The 24,284-nt window shown below is 38.9% G+C and overlaps 1 protein-coding gene across 1 annotated transcript in view; it reads right to left on the bottom strand.

Annotated features, from left to right (window-relative positions):
- Positions 1–24,284, bottom strand: part of wdr18 (WD repeat domain 18) — a 241,671-nt gene that overhangs the window by 184,111 nt on the left and 33,276 nt on the right. Inside the window, exon 4 of the mRNA XM_073068667.1 lies at positions 9,109–9,250. Within this exon, the coding sequence (XP_072924768.1) occupies positions 9,109–9,250 (142 nt within the window). The remainder of the gene's footprint in view (positions 1–9,108; positions 9,251–24,284) is intronic.

Genomic DNA, 24,284 nt, shown 5'->3' with positions numbered 1-24,284 from the left:
TTCTGCTCCTTTATCTTATGGTCTTCTCAGTGTACCCATCCCCCCAACTCCACTAATGAAAACTAAGTTGTTTTCCCTTTCTCTGTTCTGAGTGTCTCAGATCTGAAATAAACTTAGCTTCTCTTTCCTGTTTTAATAATCATTGTATCAAATTTCAAGGTATCGCAATTATTCTCAAGGTTAGCCTAGCTGATTTTCAACTGTGACAAAAATCTTTTCACACTATAATGTCTCATATTACAAACAGAAATGTCTATTAAGTCTTTGATGAAACATCCTATAACAATGTTGCTACTTTACACATTACGAAACCAATGGTTATTTTGGCAGAAGAATACATTTACCATATAAGCGATATTTTCTACATCATAAAAAGTGACTACATTTCATTACTATTTCATAGGCAACTAATTCAGGACATGAATGCTGTATAATGCAGATTTTTTTTCTGGAGAGACGTTGGATTTAATAATTGATAATTCTGTCTAGAATTTTCATTCAATGAACATTTATATAATAAAAAAGACAGATAATTAATTTACTCTTCTAAATGCAGGCTGTTTTGTACAGAAGCACAAGTATAACTGATCACCAGCACATTGATGCAATCACAAAGAAGGGATGACAGCAAATACACCCTACCCTCGTTATATGCGCAGGATACGTTCCTCGCAGTTGGCACATAGTATGGAATACATAATGTGAATAATGAAGGGGGAAATAGGGGTGTGTTCTGGAGGGCTTCCTAAATATGTTTTATCTGTAATTTATTCACATTTTCATACCAATATGACACAAAAGCAGTACCACAAGGCAACTTTTGTATTATATTTCATCAATTTAAGGTAATATTCAACGTAATAAATCACAGAAAGTTAACATACTAGGGTGTGCAATACTCACCAACAGTGGCAGGTGTGTTGGCTCCGGGAAATGAGTGGTTGTGCAGTGGTGTCAGGCAGCTTTACATGGATGAGGTGGATGGTTGTGGGTCGTCAGGATCATCAAGGACAACAAGGGGTGAAGGGAGACTCTCAGAACTGCCGGAGATGACACCAGTTTGAAGAAAGCGGCGAGGGTTGTTTGCATGGCAGCACTTCGTTTTTCAGCATAAATTTGCTTGTAGGGAAGAAGAATTGACTGCAGGGAACGACTGAAGTGCTGTCTCCGTTCCAAACTTGGGTCCATATCCATCACCATTTGTGTCAAGTGTTCCGCAGCCTTAAAAAATTCTGTCAGTTGCTTCACTGCGTTAACCTCACCTGACGCAGCCGTTTATAATTTCCAACTATTTTTCAAGTGCTAAAGTGGCTCTTTGCTGCTTGGCTGATGGCCCAGGACTTGACATAGGACGCTTAGGTGACATAGTTAAATATTTCAAGCACAAAATCAGTGCACCGTAGGTAATAACAACAAAAGTTTAAGAGTGAAGATCGCACATCCACACACTGCCAAAACCAATGCGAGACTGGCGGGAGTGAGACTGTGAGGCATGCGCACGTGACTTGCATTGGCGGGAAAGCGGTGCTTCTCGTCCCAACAGCCTCGCATAACTGTGAGTGTTGGACACATATAAGGAGAAGTTGGTAGAAATAGGTTCGAGCATAACTGTGAATCCACATTGTCTGAAGATGCATATAACGAATAGGGTGCACACTTCATTAGGAATTTGAGGAAATTTAGTGTGTCACCAGAGGCTGTAGGATATTTCTACAGATGTACTGTGGAGAGCATTCTGACAGTCTGGTATGGAGGTACCACTGTACAGCATCGAATAAAGCTCCATCATGTGCACTACCCTCCCCACCATCGAGGACAACTTCAAATGGCGATGCCTCAAGAAGGCAGCATCCATTTTGGAAGGTCTTCACGGTCCATCAGGAAGAAGGTACAGGAGCCTGAAGACACACAGTTAATGTTTTAGGAACCAGTTCCTTACCCTCCTGTCAGAATTCTGAACAGTTCATGAACCCATGAACACTACCTCACTATTTTGCTCTTTTTTTGCGCTATATATCATATACAGGCAGTCCCCGGGTTACAAACGAGATCTGTTCCCAAGTCTGTCTTTAAGTCGGATTTGTATGTAAATCCTAACAGGTTAGCCTATCCTTCAATACCTTATGCCCTGGTGCACTTTTTTCCTCTTTAGAAATGTAGGTCCTTTCAGGCGTAAGCCAGTCTCGTCTACATTAAATATTTGGTCTGGCAAATAACTTCCCTCCTCAATAATTTTTTTCAACATTTCTGGAAAATCACTTGCAGCACTTCTATTGGCACTCGCTGCTTCACCTTGCACTTTAATATTATGTAAATCTGCCCTCACTTTGACACGATTGAACCAACCCTTACTCGCAACAAATTCTTCATCACAGTGAAATAAACACAAGATGGGATTTATCAGTCCATAATTTTAACTCATTTACCGCGCCCGTCAACGGAACAGAAACACTGCGAATTCAGCAGCAGCCGTGGGCAGTGGGTCCTGAACTCCCCCGGGTCCTAAAGTCCACCCGCACTGAAACAGGTTAAATGAGACACACTCAACAGTGTTGACGGCATCGTGATCTGACTTAAAATGGCAGACAGCGTTCTCCTTCCTCGAGCCGACAAATTTTTAATATAATAGGCTTTAGGGCAGGCCGTTCGTAAGTATGAATTGTTCGTAACTCGGGGACTGCCTGAATTGAATGAACATTCTCAGCCAAAGTGTGCTCCACTTCCATAGAAGTCTGCGAAGATTCTGCATGACATCTAAAATTTTGATAAACTTCTATAGGATGGGTGAAGAGTATATTGACTGCATCATGCCTGGTTTGGGAACACCAATGCCCTTGAACAGAAAATCATACTAAGAGTAGTGGATACAGCCCAATCCATCATAGGTTAAGCTCTCCTCCCCAATGAGCACACCTACATGTTGCTCATTGGAAAGCAGCATCCATTATCAAAGACTCCCCACAAACTAGGCCGTGTTCTCTTCACACTCCTACCATCACGAAGAATATACAGGAGTCTCAGGGCTCGCACCAGGTTCAGGAACAGTTATTACCCCTCAACCATAAGGCTCTTGAACCAGAGGGAATAACTTCACTCACATTTCCGATCAAGGTGGCACTAGCAAACAATTCCTTGGGCTACATAGAAACATAGAAAATAGGTGCAGGAATAGGCCATTCAGCCCTTCGAGACTGCACCGCCATTCAGTATGATCATGGCTGATCATCCAACTCAGAACCCTGTACCTGCTTTCTCTCCATACCCCCCCCCCCCCCGATCCCTTTAGCCACAAGGGCCATATCTAACTTCCTCTTAAATATAGCCAATGAACTGGCCTCAACTGTTTCCTGTGGCAGAGTATTCCACAGATTCACCACTCTCTGTGTGAAGAAGTTTTTCCTCAACTCGGTCCTAAAAGGCTTCCCCTTTATCTTTAAACTGTGACCCCTCGTTCTGGACTTCCCCAACATCGGAAACAATCTTCCTGCATCTAGCCTGTCCAATCCCTTTAGAATTTTATACGTTTCAATAAGATCCCCCTTCAATCTTCTAAATTCCAGTGAGTATAAGCCTAGTTGATCCAGTCTTTCTTCATATGCAAGTCCTGCCATCCCAGGAATCAATCTGCTGAACCTTCTCTGTACTCCCTCTATGGCAAGAATGTCTTTCCTCAGATTGGGGGACCAAAACTGCACACAATATTCTAGTTGCGGTCTCACCAAGGTCTTGTACAACTGCAGTAGAACCTCCCTGCTCCTGTACTCAAATCCTTTTGCTATGAATGCCTGTACTCAAATCCTTTCGCTATGAATGACATCTTCCACATAGTCAATTATTTCACTTTTTCTACGACTTTTACTTATTCTTTTTATCTTAATTGTGCTTCACTTTCAAGGATTCTTTACCTCATGTTCTCTATATCTAATGCTTATTTATCTTTCTTTTTCTCTTTTGTATTTGCACAGTTTGTTGTCTTTTGCACATTTGCTGTTTGTCTGTCCTGTTGGGCATGATCTTTAATTGATTCTATACTGTGTTTCTTGGATTTACTGTTTATGCTTGCAAGAAAACAAATCTCAGGGCTGTATATGTACTTTGATTATACATCTACTTTGAACTTTGAAGAGGTTTATTTCAACCTTGATTCCAAAATAAGTTCTGAAATTTAGATTTTACAAATCTGCAAAATATTCAAAAAATTTAAAAAATATGCTATAAAGTACTCTCCTTGGAATATGTTCATGGGATCTTATTATTAATGTAAATCAAGGGTAAAGCTTGGTTAAAATAATTAGTCTGGGATCTAAGTTTGAACTGTGTTCATGAATCCAAAGAGTAAATCACAGTGACCGGGGCTTTTGAGAGTAAGAGTTAACTGTAAAGTTATTTTTTCTAGTTTAACCAGAAAGCTAATAAGAATTGATCTAACAATCCAAGCAGTTGCCACTTTGACACCTTGGCAGGGCACAAATAGATACAGGACTTATTCAGTACCTTTAAACATTTCTGTGAGAGCAGCAGTATTTGTTTACTCAGCATAATTTTGATTCCCTGTTAAATAGAAATGAAGGAAAGACAAATGCATTTATGTAGAATATACAGCACAGAAGGAAGTCAATTGAATCTTCTAGCCTGTGCTGGCATCTATGCTTCTTTCAAACCTCCTCCATCCAACTTTCCTAATCAAAGCAACTAGCACAATCTTCTCCCCCAGGTGTAGCTGGCTGATCTTTAATTTCCTATGGCAGCTGCTTTCTCACTATAATCTCACTGAAGAAGTTCCTCATCAATTCACCATTTAATGTCTTGATGGCAATCTTCTCATGATGGTTCTAGTTCCTCTCTTCCCCACAAGTAAAAATGTTCTGCATCACAGAATCCTTGATAGTTTAGAAGTTACTCATCATGTCACCTTTCACTTCTTGTGACAACCAATGTATCTTGTATTCAAAGATCAAAAGTTCAAAGTACAAAGTATGTACACCATATACAACCTTGAAATTCATCTTCTTGCAGGCAGCCATAAAACCAAGAAACACAGTAGAATCCATGAAAAACCCCACACAACAAAGTCTAATGTTAAGTGTATGAAAAAAAGAAGAAATCATGCAAACAACAAAAAGTTAACATAGAACATGAACCGCTGAATCTCCACAGGTGAGTCCATAGCTGAACTCCAGTTCGGCCTCGACACCTTAATCTTTTTAATCAAGCACTGTGCTTGAATTGGCTAAACACTGGTTATTTTTTTGCTCTTTGGTTCGGGCCCCTCCACTTCATTCCAGCTCAAAGTTTCAATCTGTCTGATGTCCACTCCAGCAAAGGTTGCCACAGCCATACTGGAATTCTCAAGAATACAGTTTGCCGAATACTTCAAGATACCGCAAAAACAATAGATCAGATGGTTCAAAAGCACAACTCGCAAAGGGAAATTACTGGCTGAAACTGCAGTAATCGAATTCCAGGAAAGGTATATTTAGTAGAATAGTTAGTAATAAATGAAGAATACACTGAAATACTTTTGGTTGGTCCGAAAGGCAAAATAGATAAACTCCTTTAAACAACATCCCTCAAAAAATCATTGACAGGACAGCTTTTTTTAAATTACACTACTAAACTGTGGAATCCAATACCTAAATTTATAAAGGGATGCATACACAGTTGACACTTTTAAACAGTGACTCAAAACCTACTTAACTTTGCTTTTAACTTATCATCTTTGTCTTTTATTTTCATGTTTATTTTCATATTTATATTTATTTTCATACTTGTAAAGCACTTTGAACTATATTACTTGTATGAAAAGTGCTCTATAAATAAAGTTGTTATTCGTTTTGTTAGCTGCCCGCAACACATCACGTTTGTCGCCAGTGCCATCTTGTGTTCATCAGCATAATCTCACAGCTCTGGTTATAAAATCCATTTACAAGATTGATACACAGAGGCCAAAACTGCAATTACTTTAACCAAAGTTCAGTACAAGCTTAAAAAAAAGCTCTTCCAATTTCAGTTACATCCCTGTAAAAATAAAACTTAGGACTAATGTTCTCTTTGCAAACTTATTGGCATACTACTGAGTATTTCTTCACTTTCAGCTGTTTCTGCTACTTTACAAAATTTAACTATTCAAAGTTTTAATATGCACTCGTCTTCCTCACCGAAAATACGTTACACTTTCTTACTGAAAAATACCCTGCAGGGTCCCGACTAAGAGAAAATATGAGCAAGTACACAAATGTTAACAGTTTGGTACATATAGTAACTTATACATACTGAGCATTCCAGTGTAAACACAGAGGTTGCAGCCAGTTGTTTTTCATCCCCATTAATGCTTTGAAGCTTTAGACTTCTTAAAGTCTGGCAAAGTGGAAGAAAGTTGTAGAGATTCCCTATCTAACTGGTTTACAATACCAAGGATATTCTCCACCTCACTCCTGAAATATAGTTATAACAGCCATCTGGCTGGTTTTCTAATACTAACAATAATTCTCCAGCAAATTATTGTTAAATAATTCACTATTATCATCCTCCAGAACTCTTTCAAAAAACATGCAAATGGGGGGACATCACGTGATGACGTAGGATCGAGACGCAAGGACCCAGCTCTCCCGTAAAAAGTTAATAAATTAATGTTTAAATGAAGAAAAGTTAGTCAATACTCTCTAAAAGTTGCTTATAAACGACTCCGGACTGTGTCAAGCTATGCCTCAAGGAAAGAAGATGAAGAAAACTAATACCGGGAAGACTACGCAAGCTGGAACAAGAGCGAGGCCCACGTCTACCGAGGAGCCGCGATCTCAGGTACATTGTATCGCCGGTGATACTGAACAGGAGATGGTGGCAACGCTTGCCACTTCCAAAGGAAAAAACCATCGTGAACTGCGCAAACGCGAAGGATGGACCATGCGCAAACAGGAACAAAAAGAACTACAAAGCCCAGCTACCACTGCAACTGAAAGTGATAGCGAATCGGAGGGAGAGTCAAATCTCTCGGAAGGATCAGCTGAAGGAGGTAAAAGTCCTTCTAGAAATATAGAAAAGACTTTGAGGCAAATAATGCGTAAATTAGACACATTAAAAGTAATTAAAAATAACCAAAAAAAACTCGAAAAAAAAAATGACCAATATGGAGACTATGCTTGATAAAATGACAAAGAGACAGGAAAAAATGGAAAAAAGAATTACGGACTTGGAAACTACAACGGAAGACATGGTTGAAAGAATGGACAAAATGGAAAAGGAAAATACTGCTTGGACATCAGAAAGAAAACAATTTATGGAAAAAATTGATAAGCTTGAAAATCTCAGTAGACGAAATAATATTAAAATTGTTGGACTTAAAGAAGATATAGAAGGAGAAGATCCAATAAATTTTTTTCAAAAATGGATCCCTAAAAAATTGAAAATGGAAAGAGAAACTCCAATTGAGATTGAATGGGCGCATAGATCTTTAAGGTCAAGACCGCGAGCTGACCAAAACCCACGATCAATTTTGATAAAATGCTTACGATACCAAGACAAAGAAAAGATCCTGAAGGCCGCTGCCCAAAGTGCCAAAAATAGAAACGGGCCACTGATGATAGCAGGGAAACCAATTCTTTTTTATCCTGATATAAGTTACAACCTGTTGAAGAGAAGGAAGGAATTTAACCCAGCGAAAAAAGCCTTATGGGAAAAGGGTTATAAATTTACAATGCGTCATCCAGCAACACTGATAATTTTTTTGGAGGACAGAAAATTTTTTTTTTCCGACTATCGAAAAGCGGAGGAGTTTGTACAAGAACTTCCATCTATTCGCTAACTACACATAGAGGCTTCCAAACGTAATGGATTAAAGATGAAGATAGAACCAAGGAATAGAAGTGATGGACATTTATGGATATTACAGAAGAGAAAAGCAAAATTTTAGAAATACTAAATGAGAATAGTATTTTTTTTTTCTCTTCTTATACATATACTTTTTTATGTTGCGGGGGAGCTGGGAGGCTGTGGATCGGTTACTGCGGGATTCACGTGTGTAATCATGGCGGTTGCCATGACCCGTACAGCAGAGGGGGGTAATGTTGTGTCTTTTTTCCACAACATTAGTAGGGGGATATTTTTTTTTCCTTTATATTTTAATTTTTTTTCTATCTTTTTGCCTGGATGAATGGTGGGGACACACATAGCAACATGGAGACTTTTATAAAGATTTCCCAGGATACCACGAAAGTGGAAAGATTAGGTATTATTATAGATTGAAAAGAAAAAGAACTTTAACATATATTTAAAAAAAAAAATGAGAACTCCGTGGAGTATGTGGGGATCTTCCAACATCCAGGCATTCCCTTTTTTTTTCTCTTTCTTATTTTTTTAATAGGGATGTTAGGGGGGAGGGGTTAAGGGGAGGGGGCTGGGTAACACTTTTTTTTTTCATGCACATTTATTCTGTAACAATTTGAAAACAATAAAAAAAAAGTTTAAAAAAAAACAAAAAAAAAAAACATGCAAATTTGAATGAGCCTAGCCAACGTCTTATCTTCTGGATTTTATTAGTCTATTTAATTCTATTTTTTTAATTCTATATTATACTCACCAAATTAAAAAAATGTTTTGTATCTTTTGTGTTATTATATATCTGCTATACTCTTTAAAGGCCAAACGATGACATGATATGGATATTTATTGTTCTTACTTACAAAGATCATAGAACTCATGATATATCTTGTCATCTTAACCTTGCTTTTCAAGTCTTATCTTTACAACATTATCACACATTCCGTGGATTAAGGCACAAATAGGCAAAGAATAAGATTCCAATTACAAGTGTCTTTAATGTTAAGTATTTTTTTAAATCTTATCTTCCTTGGATGACACATTCAGTCTTGCCACCATAAAAAAATGCAAATTATCAATTTCAAACAAAATACCAGTGTTGATCAATATTCCTTCTCCAACCAGCACCATGAAAACAAAAGAACATCCTGTATCACCCTGTCATGCACAAAATAATTGGTATGTTTCCTGCATTCTGATAGACAAAAAATCATACTGTGAACCACAGAAAAAGAAAAATGTAAATTTAAGTTAATAACATCTGTTTCAAAGAGGCAATAAGAACAAACTCACTTTAACAGTTTGATCAAGAGATGCTGTTGCAACACGAGATAGGGGACCTCCAACTCCACAGTGTATGTCTGTCACTGGCAAGGTATGACGAGACCAGACATACTGGGGTTCAGGAACGCGAGTATAGCTGATCTGCAAAAGACTAATTAGAAAATAAAATTAGCACTTCACTAACTTATTCTGATCTATACAGCATCAGTAAATATAATATAAAATTTGAACAAAATTTAAATGTACAAGGGGAGCAGCACAAAATGGCATAGGCCCAGGGATTAAAGGAGATGGTTTCTGACAGACAAAAGTACCTGACAAAGAGAATGCTCAGTAATGTTAGTGGACTTCCAAGACAAGACAGTCAAGATCAAATCAAAATAATTCAGTGGTGCTCCAGAAGGATCAGATCAAGTAAGCTACTGGTCCTCCATCTACATCTGTCTCTCGACTTTTTACTTAAAAGTAATGTCTACATTTACATAGAAGTTATTCCCAAGCAACCCACTTTAAGTTAAGTCTGAATACTGCATTTGAAGCAAATTAGTCAGTGCAAAACTGAAATCAGAAGAGAATCAAACAGAAACAATCGCCAACTTTTGCCAAATGCTCAGCAACTGATACCAGTGAAATTTATAGTAGCAGGAGCTCACAATTCCACAGTTACACCTATTAATTTTCATTAAGACATCTCATCGTTCACTATAATGGAAGTAGAATATCCCTTCTGTGAGAAATACTTAACAGAGAGAAGGAGTGAGTTCAACAGAACCATTTGGAAGTTGCTACACCGTGGATTTTCCAGATGCTGACAAATAGGACACCTCGTAATGATGACAACTTAGAACTTGATCCTTCTAGCTCTATTAGCAGATAGCCTCCCATTTTGGTGATCAGGCACTGTCACAAATAGCACTCTAGCTGTGACCTAACTTGTGTTTTACACCAGGGGTGGCAAACCTTTTTAAGCGTATGAGTACAAATGGTGATTTTTCTAAAAAATTAATACACGTGCCATGGCAATTTTGAGCACAGATTATCAATAGTTAATGAATTAGTAACAATAATTATGGACTTGTTTTTAAGGAAAAGGGATCAGCACTATTTCTTACTTACATGTGATCCTTGCTTTACTATTAATAAAAGTATAATAGAGACTGATTGAAATACTTGAAGCATTTTAGAGACTGTTCAAACATTTTAATTTTTTAAAAGGTAATTGAATAATAACAGCATTTCTAAATAGTATAGTGATTGCAGCCATTTATTATCCAAATACTGATGTGTATACTAGAGCAGCAAGGATTTCAAAAGGTATCATCCAATGTCACACACTCTTGCAACCGTCATAGCTGGTGGCAAGAATTTTCCTGTGAAAACATTTCATAGCTCTCGGGTTGTTAAACATTTGTTGCTTCATTTGGCAGTAAAAATAATTATACATCTTTTTATTGTAGGTGGGGTTTAAAGAATTGAGGGACAGCATTGCATTTCACGTTTCAACAAAGGTTTTACTAGGTGCCACCCCCCGGTTCATACTGTCCAACCTTCCAGCTCTTATATTCTATGCCTTAGTTAATCAAGGCAAATACCATGTTTGCCTATTTAAACCACCTTGCATCTTCTCCTCAGTGTTGTTAAGATCCTACTATTCATTGTGTAACCTTAGTAGTCCTCCACAAATGCATCACCTCACATTTTTCAGGATTAAATCCAATATGCCATTGTTCTACCTAACTCATCAAAATTGTTCTGTAGCTGAATACTACACAACAAACAACACTATCAACTTTTGTGTCTTCTGTAAACTTACAAATCCTTGCGCTGAGATTTACATCTCTTAAGTTAAAATATATTGCATAACAAACAGCAAGAGTCCAGTGGTTCACCATCAATCACAAGCTTTCAATGACAAGAACAGCCCTAAACCTTTGCCTCTTATCACCAAAACAGTTTTGGGCTCCAATTTGCCAAACTGTCTTGGATAATCATCTCCTATCTTTCGGACTACCATCCCACGTGCAATGTAGTTCTTAATGAAAGCCAAAAAGACAACATCATCTATGCTCACTGACACAATTTGGGCAGAATTTTCTTTTAGAAAACTATGTTCATGATTAATCTTCATTTTTCCAACTACAGGTTATTCTTGTTCCTCAGAATTTCTTCCGATCTGTTGCCTGCCTATACATTCAAGGTTTTCTGGAGTTGTGGCCTTACTTTTCACCCTTGCAATTACATAATGGATCTGAATCTAGCTGCTCCGAGCCCAGTTTTGTCAAGTTCCATTTTATCATTATCAGCCTTCCCCCAATTCAGCATCTTAATTTCCAGTCCATTTTTGTCCCTTTTCTTGGAAGCCTTAAAACTTACAGAACTATGGCCACTATTTCTAAAATCATGATGGCATCCAACCAATCACCACTCTACGCTACATTCTGAAAGACTATCTACTCTAACACTTACTGGGTCAAAAAGCTATCTTGGACAAACTGCAAAAATTCTGCCTGGAGCCTTTTATGCTAATACAATCTGAGTTAATATATCAAATGCAGAAATCCCTGTCTATTATTACTCAACTAGTTTTACCTATCAGTAATTTCCCTACAATAGTTTTCTGTTTCCCACTAATTGCAAAGCATTGGAATCTACAGTACAAACCTCAATTTAGAAAGGCATCAAATAATAAGGGATAGTCTGCATTAAGTTAAGAGAAGATTGTGTCTGGTTTGTTAAAAATGTTAAAGCCAATGACATCCAGTAAGGAATGGCAAATTGGATCTAAACTGGCTCAGTGACAGGAGCAAAGGGCAATCATTGACAGAGATTGAAGGAATGCTCTTAGCATCTGTCAAGAGAGGAAAAAATATCAAATAGAACAGAGAAGGCTATTCACCTAAAGTCATAAATAAGAGAAAATGTGCAGATGCTGGAAATCCTCAGCCTAATGTGTAGCACCTTGTTAAAGGCTTTCTGAAACTCCAAATATAGAACATCTACTACATCCCCTTTATCTATCCTACTTGTAATCTCCACAAATAATTCCAACAGGTTTGTCAGGCAGGATTTTTCCTGAAGGACACCATGCTGACTTTGTACTATCTTGTCCTGTGTCACCAAGTACTCCATCACCTCATACTTAACAATTGACTCCAACATCTTCCCAACCACTGAGGTCAGGTTAACTGGTCTATAATTTCCTTTCTGCTGCCTTCCTCCTTTCTTAAAGAGTGAAGTAACATTTGCAATTTTCCAGTCCGCTGGCACCATGCCAGAGTCCAATGATCTTTGAAAGATCATTTCTAATGAAACCATAATCTCTAACATTACCTCTTTCAAAACCCTAGGATGCACTTCCTCTGGTCCTGGTGATTTATGTACCTTTAGTCTTTCAGCTTTTTGCGCACTCTCTCTCTTGTAACAGTAAGTGCATCCACTTCTTTTCCTTCACACACTACATCAGGCATACTACTAGAGTCTTCCACAGTGAAGACTGATGCAAAGTACTAATTTAGTTCATCAGCCATCTCCTTAACCCTATTATTATTTCTCCTGCCTCATTTTCTAGCAGTCCTATATCCACTCTCATTTCTCTTTTATTTTTAACATACTTGAAAAAAACTTCTACTATCCCCTTTGATATTATTTGCTAGCTTTAGCTTGCTTTCATATTTCATCTTTTTCCTTCTAATTATTTTTTTACTTGCTCTCTGTAGGTTTTTTTTAAAACTTCCCAATCCGCTATCTTCCCATTAATTTTTGCTTTGTTGTATGCCCTTTCTTTTGCTTTTACAATAGCTTTGACTTCCCTTGTCAACCATGGTTGTACTATTTTACCATCTGAGTATTTCTTCATTTTTGGAATACACATGTCCTGCACCTTCCTAATTTTTCCCAGAAACTCATGCCATTGCTACTCTGCTGACATCCCTACCAGCAGCTCCTTCCAATTTACTTTGACCAACCTCTCTCTCATACCACTGTAATTTCCCTTACTCCACTGAAATACTGCTACATCAGACTTTACTTTCTCCCTATCAAATTTCAAGTTGAACACAACCATAGGGTTCTTTTACTTAAGCTCCTAATCACCTCTGGTTCATTACATAACACCCAATCTAGTACAGCTGATGCCCTAGTAGGCTCAATGACAAACTGCTCTAAAAAGCCATCTCTTTGCATTCAACAAACTCACTCTCTTGAGATCCATTACCAACCTGATTTTCCCAATTGACTTGCATGTTAAAATTTCCCATGAGTACCATAACATTGTCCTTTTGACTCCTGTTGCAACCTGTGGTCCCCCTCCCAGCCACTGCCGGGAGGAATGTATATAGCTGCCATCAACGTCTTTTTATCTTTGCAGTTTCTTAGCTCAACCCACAAGGATTCAACATCTTCTGATCCTATGTCACACCTTTCTACTGATTTGATGCCATTCTTTAACAGTAGATCCACACCACCCCCTCTGCCTATCTTCCTATCCCTCCAATATAACGTGCAACCTTGGACATTACAACTACAACTATCATATAATAGACAACCCCAACAGACTCACAGGTCAAGTGTTGCCTCATGTAGAAAGACAGTTTAAAACCCTGAATAGTAGTGAAGGAGAAGGTGCAGGGGCAGGTGTATAACTTGTGTTCCACTTGCAAGGATGAGTGGCAGAAGGGAGATCAGTGGGGAGGAATGAATGGACAAGGGAGTCACACAAGGAGGGATCCTTGTGGAAAGCAGAATATTGGGGCGGGGGGGGAGAGGAAAGATCTGCTTGGTGGTGGGATCCTATTGGAGTTGGCAGAAGATACAGAGAATTATGTGCTGGACACAGAGGCTGGTGGGGTGGTAGGTGAGGACAAGAGGAACCCTATCCCTTGTAGAGTGGCGGGAGGATGGGGTGAGGGCTGACGTGCACAAAATGGAACGGATGTGATAGAGGGCAACATTAGCAGTGGAGAAAGGGAAGCCCCTGGCTTTGAAGGAGGAGGACACCTCCTTCATTCTGCAATGAAAAGCCTCATTCTGAGAACAGATGTGGCAGAGACGGAGGAGTTGAGAGAAAGGGATTTGCTTAAAGTGGTTTCTTGGCCTCTTCACAAATGAAGAGGCATGGAAATGTCTAGCACAATTAAAAATGTTGAGGACAAGAGTGAAAAACAAATAACTGATCAACAACATTAGCCTGTATTTAACCAGTGCCCCTTTCTTCTTGCTGTTACCATTGGACGAGAGGTGCAGGAACCTTGAGTCCTATGCCAGCAGAATCATGAGCATTTGTTGCCCTACAGCCATCAGTCTTCTGGACAGGCTTCACTTGCCTCTGCGCTGAACGGGCTCCACAGCTGTGGAATCACTTTCAGGGACTCTGCAATATTTCTACTTACACTGTTTTATTTAAACTATTTGTACAATTTGACCTTGCTTGCAAATTGGATATGTGGCGGTCTTGTTGTGTGTGTTTTTAGTGAATTCTATGTATTGTTTTGTTTTGTAAGTGCCCACAAGAAGATGAATCTAACAGTTGTATATATTATGCATACTTTGATAATAAATGTGAACTTTGATCTGACAAATGTTTCAATAACCTCTTATTCATAAATAAGTTAAATTTGCATATAATGGAAAAATGGGCAAAATGGAAGAATGCAAATTTGAAAATGCAAATTATATAACACCATAAGATATAGCCTTATTTTGCTCCTATTCAGCCCATCAAGTCTGCTCTGCCAATCTAGTAACCCCATTCTCTTGCCTTCTCCCCACAACCTTTGACACCCGTACTAATCAAGAACTCCCAACCTCCACTTTAAGTATTGATTTTGCCTCCACAGCCATCAGTGGCAATGAATTCCATGGATTCACCATTCTCTGGCTAAGGAGGTTGAGTCAATGGTAAGGAAGGCAAATGCAATGTTAGCATTCAATTTGAGAGTACTAGAATACAAAAGTAAAGATTTAATAGTAAGGCATTAGTCAGACCACACGGAGTACTGCGAGCAGCTTTGGCCCCTTATCTAATAGAAGTGTTGGCATCGGGGAGGTCCAGCACAGGTTCATGAGAATGATCCCAGGAATGAAAGTGTTCATGTATGCAGAACATTTGATGGCTCTGAGCCTGTAGTAGCTGGAGTTTAGAAAAATTTGGGGGGGGTGATCTCATTCAAACCTATCTACTTAAAACCTAGATAGAGTGGATGTGGAGAGGATGTTGAAAATGTTTCTTAAAGTGGGGTGTTCAGGACCAGAGGGCACAGCCTCAGAATAGAGGGACAGCCATTTAGAACAGAAATGAGGAATTTCTTTTCAGCCAGAGGGTGGTGAACCTGTGGAATTCATTGCCACATACGACTGCACAGGCCAAGTCACTAGATATATTTAAGTGGAAGTTGATAGGTCCTTGATTAATCAGGACGTCAAAGATTACAGGGAGAAGGCAGGAGAATTGAGTTGAGAATGATAATATATCACCCATGATGGAATAGCAGGGTAGAATCAATGGGCCGAATAGACTAATTCTACTCCTATGCTTTATGGTCTAAAGAAATTCCTCCTTACCGCTATTCTAAAGGAACATACTTCTATTTTGAAATTGTGTCCTCTAGTCCTAGACTCTCTCAATATAATCTCAACATCCACTCCATCTAGCCCTTTCAACATTCCATAGGTTTCAATAAGAACCTCCCTCATTCTTCTGATCTCTAATGAATATAGGTCCAGACCCATCAGACACTCCTCATACATTAACACTTTAATTCCTGGGATCATTCTTGTAAACCTCCTCTGGATCTTCTCCAATGCCAGCACATCCTTTCTTAGATATGACACCTAAAACTGTTTACAATATTCTAAGTGTGGTCCTTGCTTTTATATTCTGGTCTTCTCAAAATGAATGCTAACATTACATTTTCCTTCCTTATCACTGACTAAACTTGCAAATTAATGTTCAGGGAATCCTGCTGAGGACTCGCAAATCCCTTTCAAATCTCTGATTTCTAAATATTCTTCCCATTTACAAAATAGTCTATGCCATTTTCCCCTCTACCAAAGTGCATTATCATAAACTTCCCTACTCTATATTCCATCTGCCATTTCTTTGCCCATTCTCCTACTCTGTCTAAGGCCTTCTGTGGACTACCTGCCCCTCCACCCATCTTTATACTGTCTGCAAACATGGTCACAAAACCATCAATTCTGTTATCCACATCACTGATATATAGTATATAGTGAAAAAAAAGCAGCCCCAACACCAACCCCTGAGAAATATCACTGGTCACTAACAGCCAATCAAAATAGGCTCCCTTTTATCCCCCACTCTTTGACTCTACCAGTCAGCCAATCTTCTATCTATACTAGCGTCTTTCCTGTAATATCTTATTTTGTTTAGCAGCCTCATTCATGGCACCTTGTCAAAGGCCTCTGTAAATCCAAGTAAACCACATCCACTGACTCTCTATCCTGCCTGTTATTTCCTAAAGGAATTCCAAAAGATCTGTCAGGCAAGATTTCCTCTTAAGGAAACCATGCTAACTTCGGCCTATTTTACCATGTACCTCCAAGTACCCTGAAACCTCATCCTTCGTAATGGACTCAAGCATCTTGTCAACCACTGCAGTCAGGCTAACTAGCCAATAATTTCCCATCTTATGCCTTCCTCTTTTCTTTAGCGCAAAGTGAATTCGCTATTTTCCAGTCCCCCAGAACCATTCCAGAATCTAATGATTCTTGAAAAAAATCACTACTAATGCTTCCACAATCTCTTCAGCTACTTCTATCAGAAACCTGGGTGTAGTCCATCCAGTCCAAGTGACTTATCTACTTTCAGCTTCCCAAGCCCCTTCTCCTTAGTTGTAGCAACTACACTCACTTCTGCCCCCTGACACTCTATAATTTCTGGCATACAGCTGGTATCTTCCACAGTGAAGACTGAAGAAAAATACTTATTCAGTTCATTGATAATTTCTTTGTCCTCCATTACTATCTCTCCAGCATCATTTTCCAGCACTCCAATATCCACTCACTCCTTTTACTCTCACTTATTTGAAAACACATTTGGTGTCCTCTTTTATATTATTGGCTAGCTTCATATTATTTCTTTTACGTCTGACAGTCTTCATAAATTTGGATAAATTCACCATGATAATTGTGTATTTCACAATTGTCCAATCAATTTTATTGCCTAACCAATCTTATGGAGTTTTTTGAGAAACTCGATGAAGGAAAGGCAGTAGATATTGTCCACATAGACTTTAACAAGACCTCTGACAAGGTCCCACATGGGAGGCTAGTCAGGAAGGTTCAGTGAACTCCATTCACCATTGACTTCGCAGGAAATGCCAGTGAGATTGCCTTGCTATTTGGGGCCTGTAACCAGTTAATATACTGAAGGGATCAATTTCGGGGTCCACTGCTGTTTGTCATCTACATTAACAATATGAATGATAATGTGGTAAACTAGATCAGCAAATTTGCAGAAGGCATTAAGATTGGGAGCGTAGTGGAAAACTATCAAAGCTTTGGTAGGACAACCCAGGGTAGAACTTACAGTGAATGGAAGGGCACTAAGGAGTGAGGTAGAAAAGGGCAATCTGGGTGTCCAGATCTTTAATTCTTGGAAAATGGTGTCACAGGTAGATAGAGCTTTTGGTACATAAATCTATGTTGAGCTCTATCTAGAGCTTTTCATAAATCTATGTTGAGTTTGTATAAGACTTCCGTGAGGCCAAATTTGAAGTATTCTATGCAGTTCCTATCTACAGTAGAGACTGACAGAATTCAGAGAAAATTTACAAGGATGTTACTGGGACATGAGGACCTGAGTTATAGAGAAAGGTTGAAAAGATTAGGATTTTATTCCCTGGAGTGCAGAAGAATGAGATTTCATAGAGGCATACAAAATTATAAGGGATACAGATAGGCTTTTTCCACTGAGGTTGGGTGAGACTAGAACTAAAAGTCATAGCTTAAGGATGAAAGGTGAAATATTTAAGGGAACGTAACAGGGGATCTTCTTCATTCAAAGGGGAGGTTAGAGTGTGGAACGAGCTGCCAGTGGAAGTGGTGGATGCAAGTTCAATTTCAGCTTTTAACAGAAGTTTTTAAAAATACATAATGGGAGGGGTATGGAGGGCTATGGTTCAGGTGCAGGTCCATACAATTTACTGAAAATGAATTAGACAAAAACATGAGAACAAAAGCCTTACATTTTCTAGTGTATTCTCAAGCAAAAAGAACAAATAAGTAACATAATCAGTTCTGAAGAATTTTGCACCAATCTTCTGAAGATAACTGCACCAATGAATGGCTGATCACATCGGATTGATCAGGTACAAGATTATAACAAAATCAAAAAGTGAGAATTGGAAATTAGTCTGGTCATATGTTACACAGTGTTTTCAATGAATAAACAGGATGCCTGAGTATCACAAATTAAAGAATGCTATTAAGGTAGATGCTGTTAGTTCCACTCAACTGGGAAGCTTCAGACAGTTCCAAGCATGCAAATGCAACAAAAGGTCTCAACTCAAAATGTTGACTATACAGTTCCCTCCACAGATACCTACTGACTGGGTTCCTCCAGCAATTTGTTTTATATGGACGTGCTGATGGGCATGTGAGAAAGAGAAGTTAGAGAAATGGGGGAATTAAGTAAAGGGGATTGGGTATTAATTTAATACACTTTGAGAGGCAGCATGAGACTCAATGAACCAAAATAGCCTCCTCCAGCATCATAATGAAATATGGAGAAAATAATCTGAGCTACAAGGAACACTTACTGACTAAACAGCAGCAGACTTTACAAACAAAAAGCAAATAAGTTTTGAATACCTGTATAAAGCACACACAGTAAACTCTCAGAGGCTATGCATCTAACTGGAAAACCATTCACAAACTGGGTCACTGCTGATATGATGTCTCTAAATGAGCTGTTTTATGCAGCCCAGTTGCTCTACAATTAACAAAGCACATTTGCAACACCTGCTTGAAAGCTTACATTCATTGTTCATTATCGACCCAAGGTCAGAACTGGCAGAAAAATGTCACAATCCAACATGCATCTCACACTCCATTTAAAGGTAATGTCAGAATTAACTGCCTTATGAAGACAAAGGTTGAACATTATACATAGTTAATAACACAAAATTTATTTAGATTGAAATACAATTTGACTGGGAAGGAAATAGTTTTGTATGAATTAGGTGTTTTATTTTGTAAATGTTCATATACAGCCCCCATTATTCTATCAAAAGCAATACAGTGGCTGATAAATCAAAGAAATTGTTCACTCTCTCTAATAGCACATCCAAGAAAATCACCCGATGATTTTTCATTCAATTAATTTAAATAAATACCCAACAAAGCCACATAAAATTGTAACAAATTAAAATGGTGTCAATAAAATAAAGATTTGCTTTATTTGTCAGATGTACATTTAAACATACAATGAAATGTGTTCCTTTTGCTAAATCAGTGAGGATTGTACTAGGTGGCCTGCAAGTGAAACCAAGCTTCTGGTGCCAACATAGCATGCCCACAACTCATTAAAGCTTCTTTTAGGACGGTGGGAGGAAACCAAAGCACCCAGAGGAATCCCACAAGGTCACAGGGTAAACATACAAACTTCTTATGAACATCTGCAGGAACCAAATCCCAATCTATTTTACAAGTGGCACTGTAAAGCATTGCACTAACTGCTATACTACCACGGGTTATCCCCAGTATCTGCCCTGACATTTATTCCTTTCTAAATATATATCTTGTTATTACTATCATAGACTGTTGGTGGAGAATAGAACATTAGAACTTGTAACATTTCTAGCATACAAATGTTTTTCATAAGAGCCATATTCCATAATATGCAGCTCTAAGTAAGCCTGTCCTTCAACCTGAGCCTGTTCCAGCATGATACCCATCACCCAATAGATAATAAGTGATGTAAATTATGGATGCAATAAACAATTATGTTTGTTTAAAATTTAACTTTGCTGTGTGCAAATTAACTGCTGTATTTCATACATTATAGTAATGACTACATTTCAAAATTATTTTTCGGCCCAAAAAGGAGTTTACAGACAGATTATATAAAGAAAATCTCTTTACCTTCCAGCAAAATGCTCCAAATTATTTCAAAGAAATATCATCAAAGTCTCACTGAACTGCATTAGGTATATACCATACATCATCCAAACAAAATAGTTATAAAACACTACCGTACAGAAACAGGCCCTTTAGTCCATCTAGTCCATGCCAAATGATTAATCTACCTATTCCCAATTACCTGCACCCAGACCAACAAAGCCCTCTATACCCCTCCCATCCATGTACCTATCCAAACTTCTCTTAAATATTGAAATCAAACCCACAACTTGCACTGACAGCTCGTTCCACATCGTCACCACCCTCTGAGTGAAGCAGTTCCCCTTCATGTTCCCCTTAAACATTTCACCTTTCACCGTTAACTCATGACTTCCTGTTGTAGCCTCACCTAACCTCAGTGGAAAAAGCCTTCTTGTATTTACCCATCTATATCTTTCATAATTTTGTATCCCTCTATCACATCTCCCCTCAATGTTCTACATTCTAGGGAATAAGGTCCTAACCTATTCAACCTTCCCTATACCTCAGGTCCTAAAGTCCTGGCAACAACCTTATAAATAAGATATAAACATAACAGAGAAAATTTACATCTTTCCTGTAGGTAGTTGTGCAAAACTGCAAATACTCCAAATTAAGGTTCACCAATGTCTTATACAATTTAAACATCACATCCCAATTCCCGAACTCAATACATTGATTTATGAAGACCAATGTGCCAAAAGCTTTATTTCCAACCCTATTACCTAAGTCACCACTTTCAAGAAATTATGAATCTGTATTCCCATACTGTATTTCTCTGTTCTACCGCACTTCTCAGTGCCCTATCATTCACCATGTAATACCTACCCTGGCTGGTCCTCCCAAAGTGCAACATCTCACACTTGGCTGCATTGAATTCCATCTGCCATTTTCCAGCCCATTTTTCCAGCAGGTCCAGATCCACTGCAAGGTTTGATAGTCTTCCTTGCTGTCCACTACACCCACAATCTTGGTGTCATCTGCAGAAGATGCAGACCTGCTGAGGTTTCTCTGGTGGCTTAATGGTGACCTCAGCCAAGATATGGTGGACTTTAGAATGGTGGTACATCTCTTTGGAGCAATTTCATCTCCAAGCTGTGCTATCTTTGTCCTTAGGAAAAGCACATAGGGCAATGAAGAACAGCTGCAAGACAGTGGATAAGGTTTTGCATTGCTTCTATATTGATGACTGCCTTGTGTCAGTGTCCTCTGAGGAAGAAGTAATGTCTCTTTAATACAACCCTGTATCCATCTGTGTGAAAGGCGGCTTTCGACTCTCAAAATGGATAAGCAACAGAGGTTGTGTGATAGCTGTGATAGCAGAAGAGCAAAGAGCTAAAGACATGAAGATTTGGATAATGATATACCTTCAGTGGAGAGAGTACTGGGTGTGCAATAGTGCATTCAGTCTGATACTTTCAAGTTTAAGATTATGGTTCAAGATAAACCTCTCACCAGAAGGAGGATCCTTTCCACAGTTAGTTCCATCTGTGATCCTTTAGGAATCTCCATCTGCTAAGGAGATCCTACAAGATCTATGTAAGAAAGAATGGCTGGGATGACACAATACCAACATCAGTTGTTCATGAGTGGACAAGCTGGCTGGAAGAACTCTACCAGTTAGACGACTTTGAAGTTGTTAGATGTTTGAAACCCCTGAATTTTGGAGAAGTTATTACTGAACAATTACACCACTGTACAGACACAAAAGAAGATGGCTATGGAGCAGTGACCTACCTATTGTTGCACAACACGCACTCTCAGGTGCAGAGTGTTTTTATCATGAGAAAATCTAGGTTAGCTCCATTGAAGTCAGTTTCCACTTCTCGTATGGAGTTCACTGTTGCTGATGGCAAACAATAGGACATATTGTGAAGGAAGGAGTTGCACATGCAACTTCATGACTCAGTTTTTTTTGCACCGATACTACACTGAAATATATCAAGAATGAAACTTCTGGGTTCTGAACCTTCATGGTAAACAGAGTGTTTCAGAAATTCACAAGTCTCACAGGCATCTCAATGGAGGTAAGAAAACACTTCAAGCTACTCAGCAGATGTGGCCTCCAGAGGGTTGAAGGTGAAATCATTCCTGAAGAATGAGATATGGGTGTCAGGGCCTCAGTATCTTCTTCTTCCTGAAGGGAATGGCCTGGGAATCCCTGTTGTTCTGGAGAAATCCTGCTAGATGATCCAGAAGTCAAGAGGAGTATTACAATGATTTGGATAATGAAATACCTTCAGAGTGAAAAGGTGGACACTGTAACATATATAATCCATCACTTCTCATCGTGAACCTGTCTGAGGAAGACAATGGCCTGGATTCTTAGATTTCAAAACCTGCTCTCGTTTATTAGTCAGAAGAAAAAGCAATTAAGCATCATTCTTGCTCAGTCTGACTTGGATGAAAAAGAAAGGTATTCTTTGAAGAGAGAGATTGAAAAAGCCAAAAACCTTGACTGAAGTTGTCTCTCAGTGGAGGAGCTCAGAAAGGCTGAATTGGAGACAATTGGATTTTGCCAAAGAACAGATTGCCAGATGAATTCTCAAGTTTGCAAAGGGGAGAAATGGCGAAAAGGAAGAGTCATATTTTCAAGCTCAATACAATACTTGAAGATGGTGCCTTGAGAGTTGAAGGATGGCTTAGTAAGGCAGCCACGCGTGAAGAGTCTAAATATCCTGTTAAACTGGCAAAGGATCTTCATATCTCAGGCATCATTCTGAGGCATGTACATCAAGACGTGGGACATGGTGGCCGTAACCACGTTGTTCAGGTTGCACCAAAATTACTGGATTCCCAGTAATAGTACACCTATAAGAATCGTATCCAAGTGTGTTGTTTGTCAAGATCGCACACAGCTTCAGGGTGCCAGCACGTGGCAAATCTATTTCTGGACAGCGTCTCTCTAAATGAACCTCTGTTTACATGAGTAGGAGTGGACTACTTTGGACCTTTTGAGGTGAAGAGCAGGAGGAGTACAGTGAAGAGGTATGGGGTCATAGTTACTTGTTTAGCTACATGACCTGTTCACATTTAAGCGTTGTTCTTCTTCAGAAAGAAATTAAGTGGATTTCAGAATCAGAATCAGGTTTATTATCACCAGCATGTGTCATGTAATTTGTTAACTTAGCAGCAGCAGTTCAATGCAAAAAAAAAGTAGATCAATTACAATCAATTACTGTATGCATATAATGAATAGATAAAAAATTGAGCAAAAACAGAAAATATATTTAAAAAGTGAAGTAGTGTTCACAACTTCAATGTCCAGTTAGGAATCGGATAGCAGAGGGGAAGAAGCTGTTCCTGAATCGTTGAATGTGTGCCTTCAGGCTTCTGTACCTCCTACCTGACAATGAGAAAAGGGCATGCCCTGGGTACTGGGGATTCTTAGTAATGGATGCTGCCTTTCTGAGACACCACTCCTTGAAGATGTCCTGGGTACTTTATAGGCTAGTACCCAAGACAGAGCTGACTAAATTTACTACCTTCTGCAGTTTCTTTCAGTCTTGTGCAGTAGCCACCCCGCCCCTCCCCCCATACCAGACAGTGATGCAGCTGTCAGAATGCTCTCCACAGTACATTTATAGAAGTTTTTGAGCGTTTTTGTTGACATACCAAATCTCTTCAAACTCCTAATGAAGTATAATCGCTGTCTTGCCTTCTTTATAGCTGCATTAATATGTTGAGACCAGGTTAAGTCCTCAGAGATCTCGACACCCAGGCACTTGAAAGTGCTCACTCTCTCCACTTCTGATCCCTCTATAAGGATTGGTATGTGTTCCTTCATCTTACCCTTCCTTTAACCTCCCTTGTAGGTTCTCATCATGAAGTCACACAGGAGAGATTGACCAAGTCTGTGCAAAAGATCCTCAATTCCACCATGAAGAGACAGAGTCTCGATGAAGACAGTTTCCACTCAGTCCTTTGTGAAGTAGAGTCTATTATCAATGGTCGACCAATTACTAATGCATCCTCCAATCCCAATGATTTGGAAGCACTAACATCCAAGCATCTTTTGCTTCTGAAGACCACACCATCCTTACCACCAGGGGAGTTCCAAAAGGAAGGCA

Source organism: Hemitrygon akajei, chromosome 16, assembly GCF_048418815.1.
Source record: "Hemitrygon akajei chromosome 16, sHemAka1.3, whole genome shotgun sequence".
Lineage (NCBI taxonomy): Eukaryota > Metazoa > Chordata > Chondrichthyes > Myliobatiformes > Dasyatidae > Hemitrygon > Hemitrygon akajei.
The sequence above is the reverse complement of the archived record's forward strand: the minus strand, read 5'-3'. Positions and strand labels throughout refer to the sequence as shown.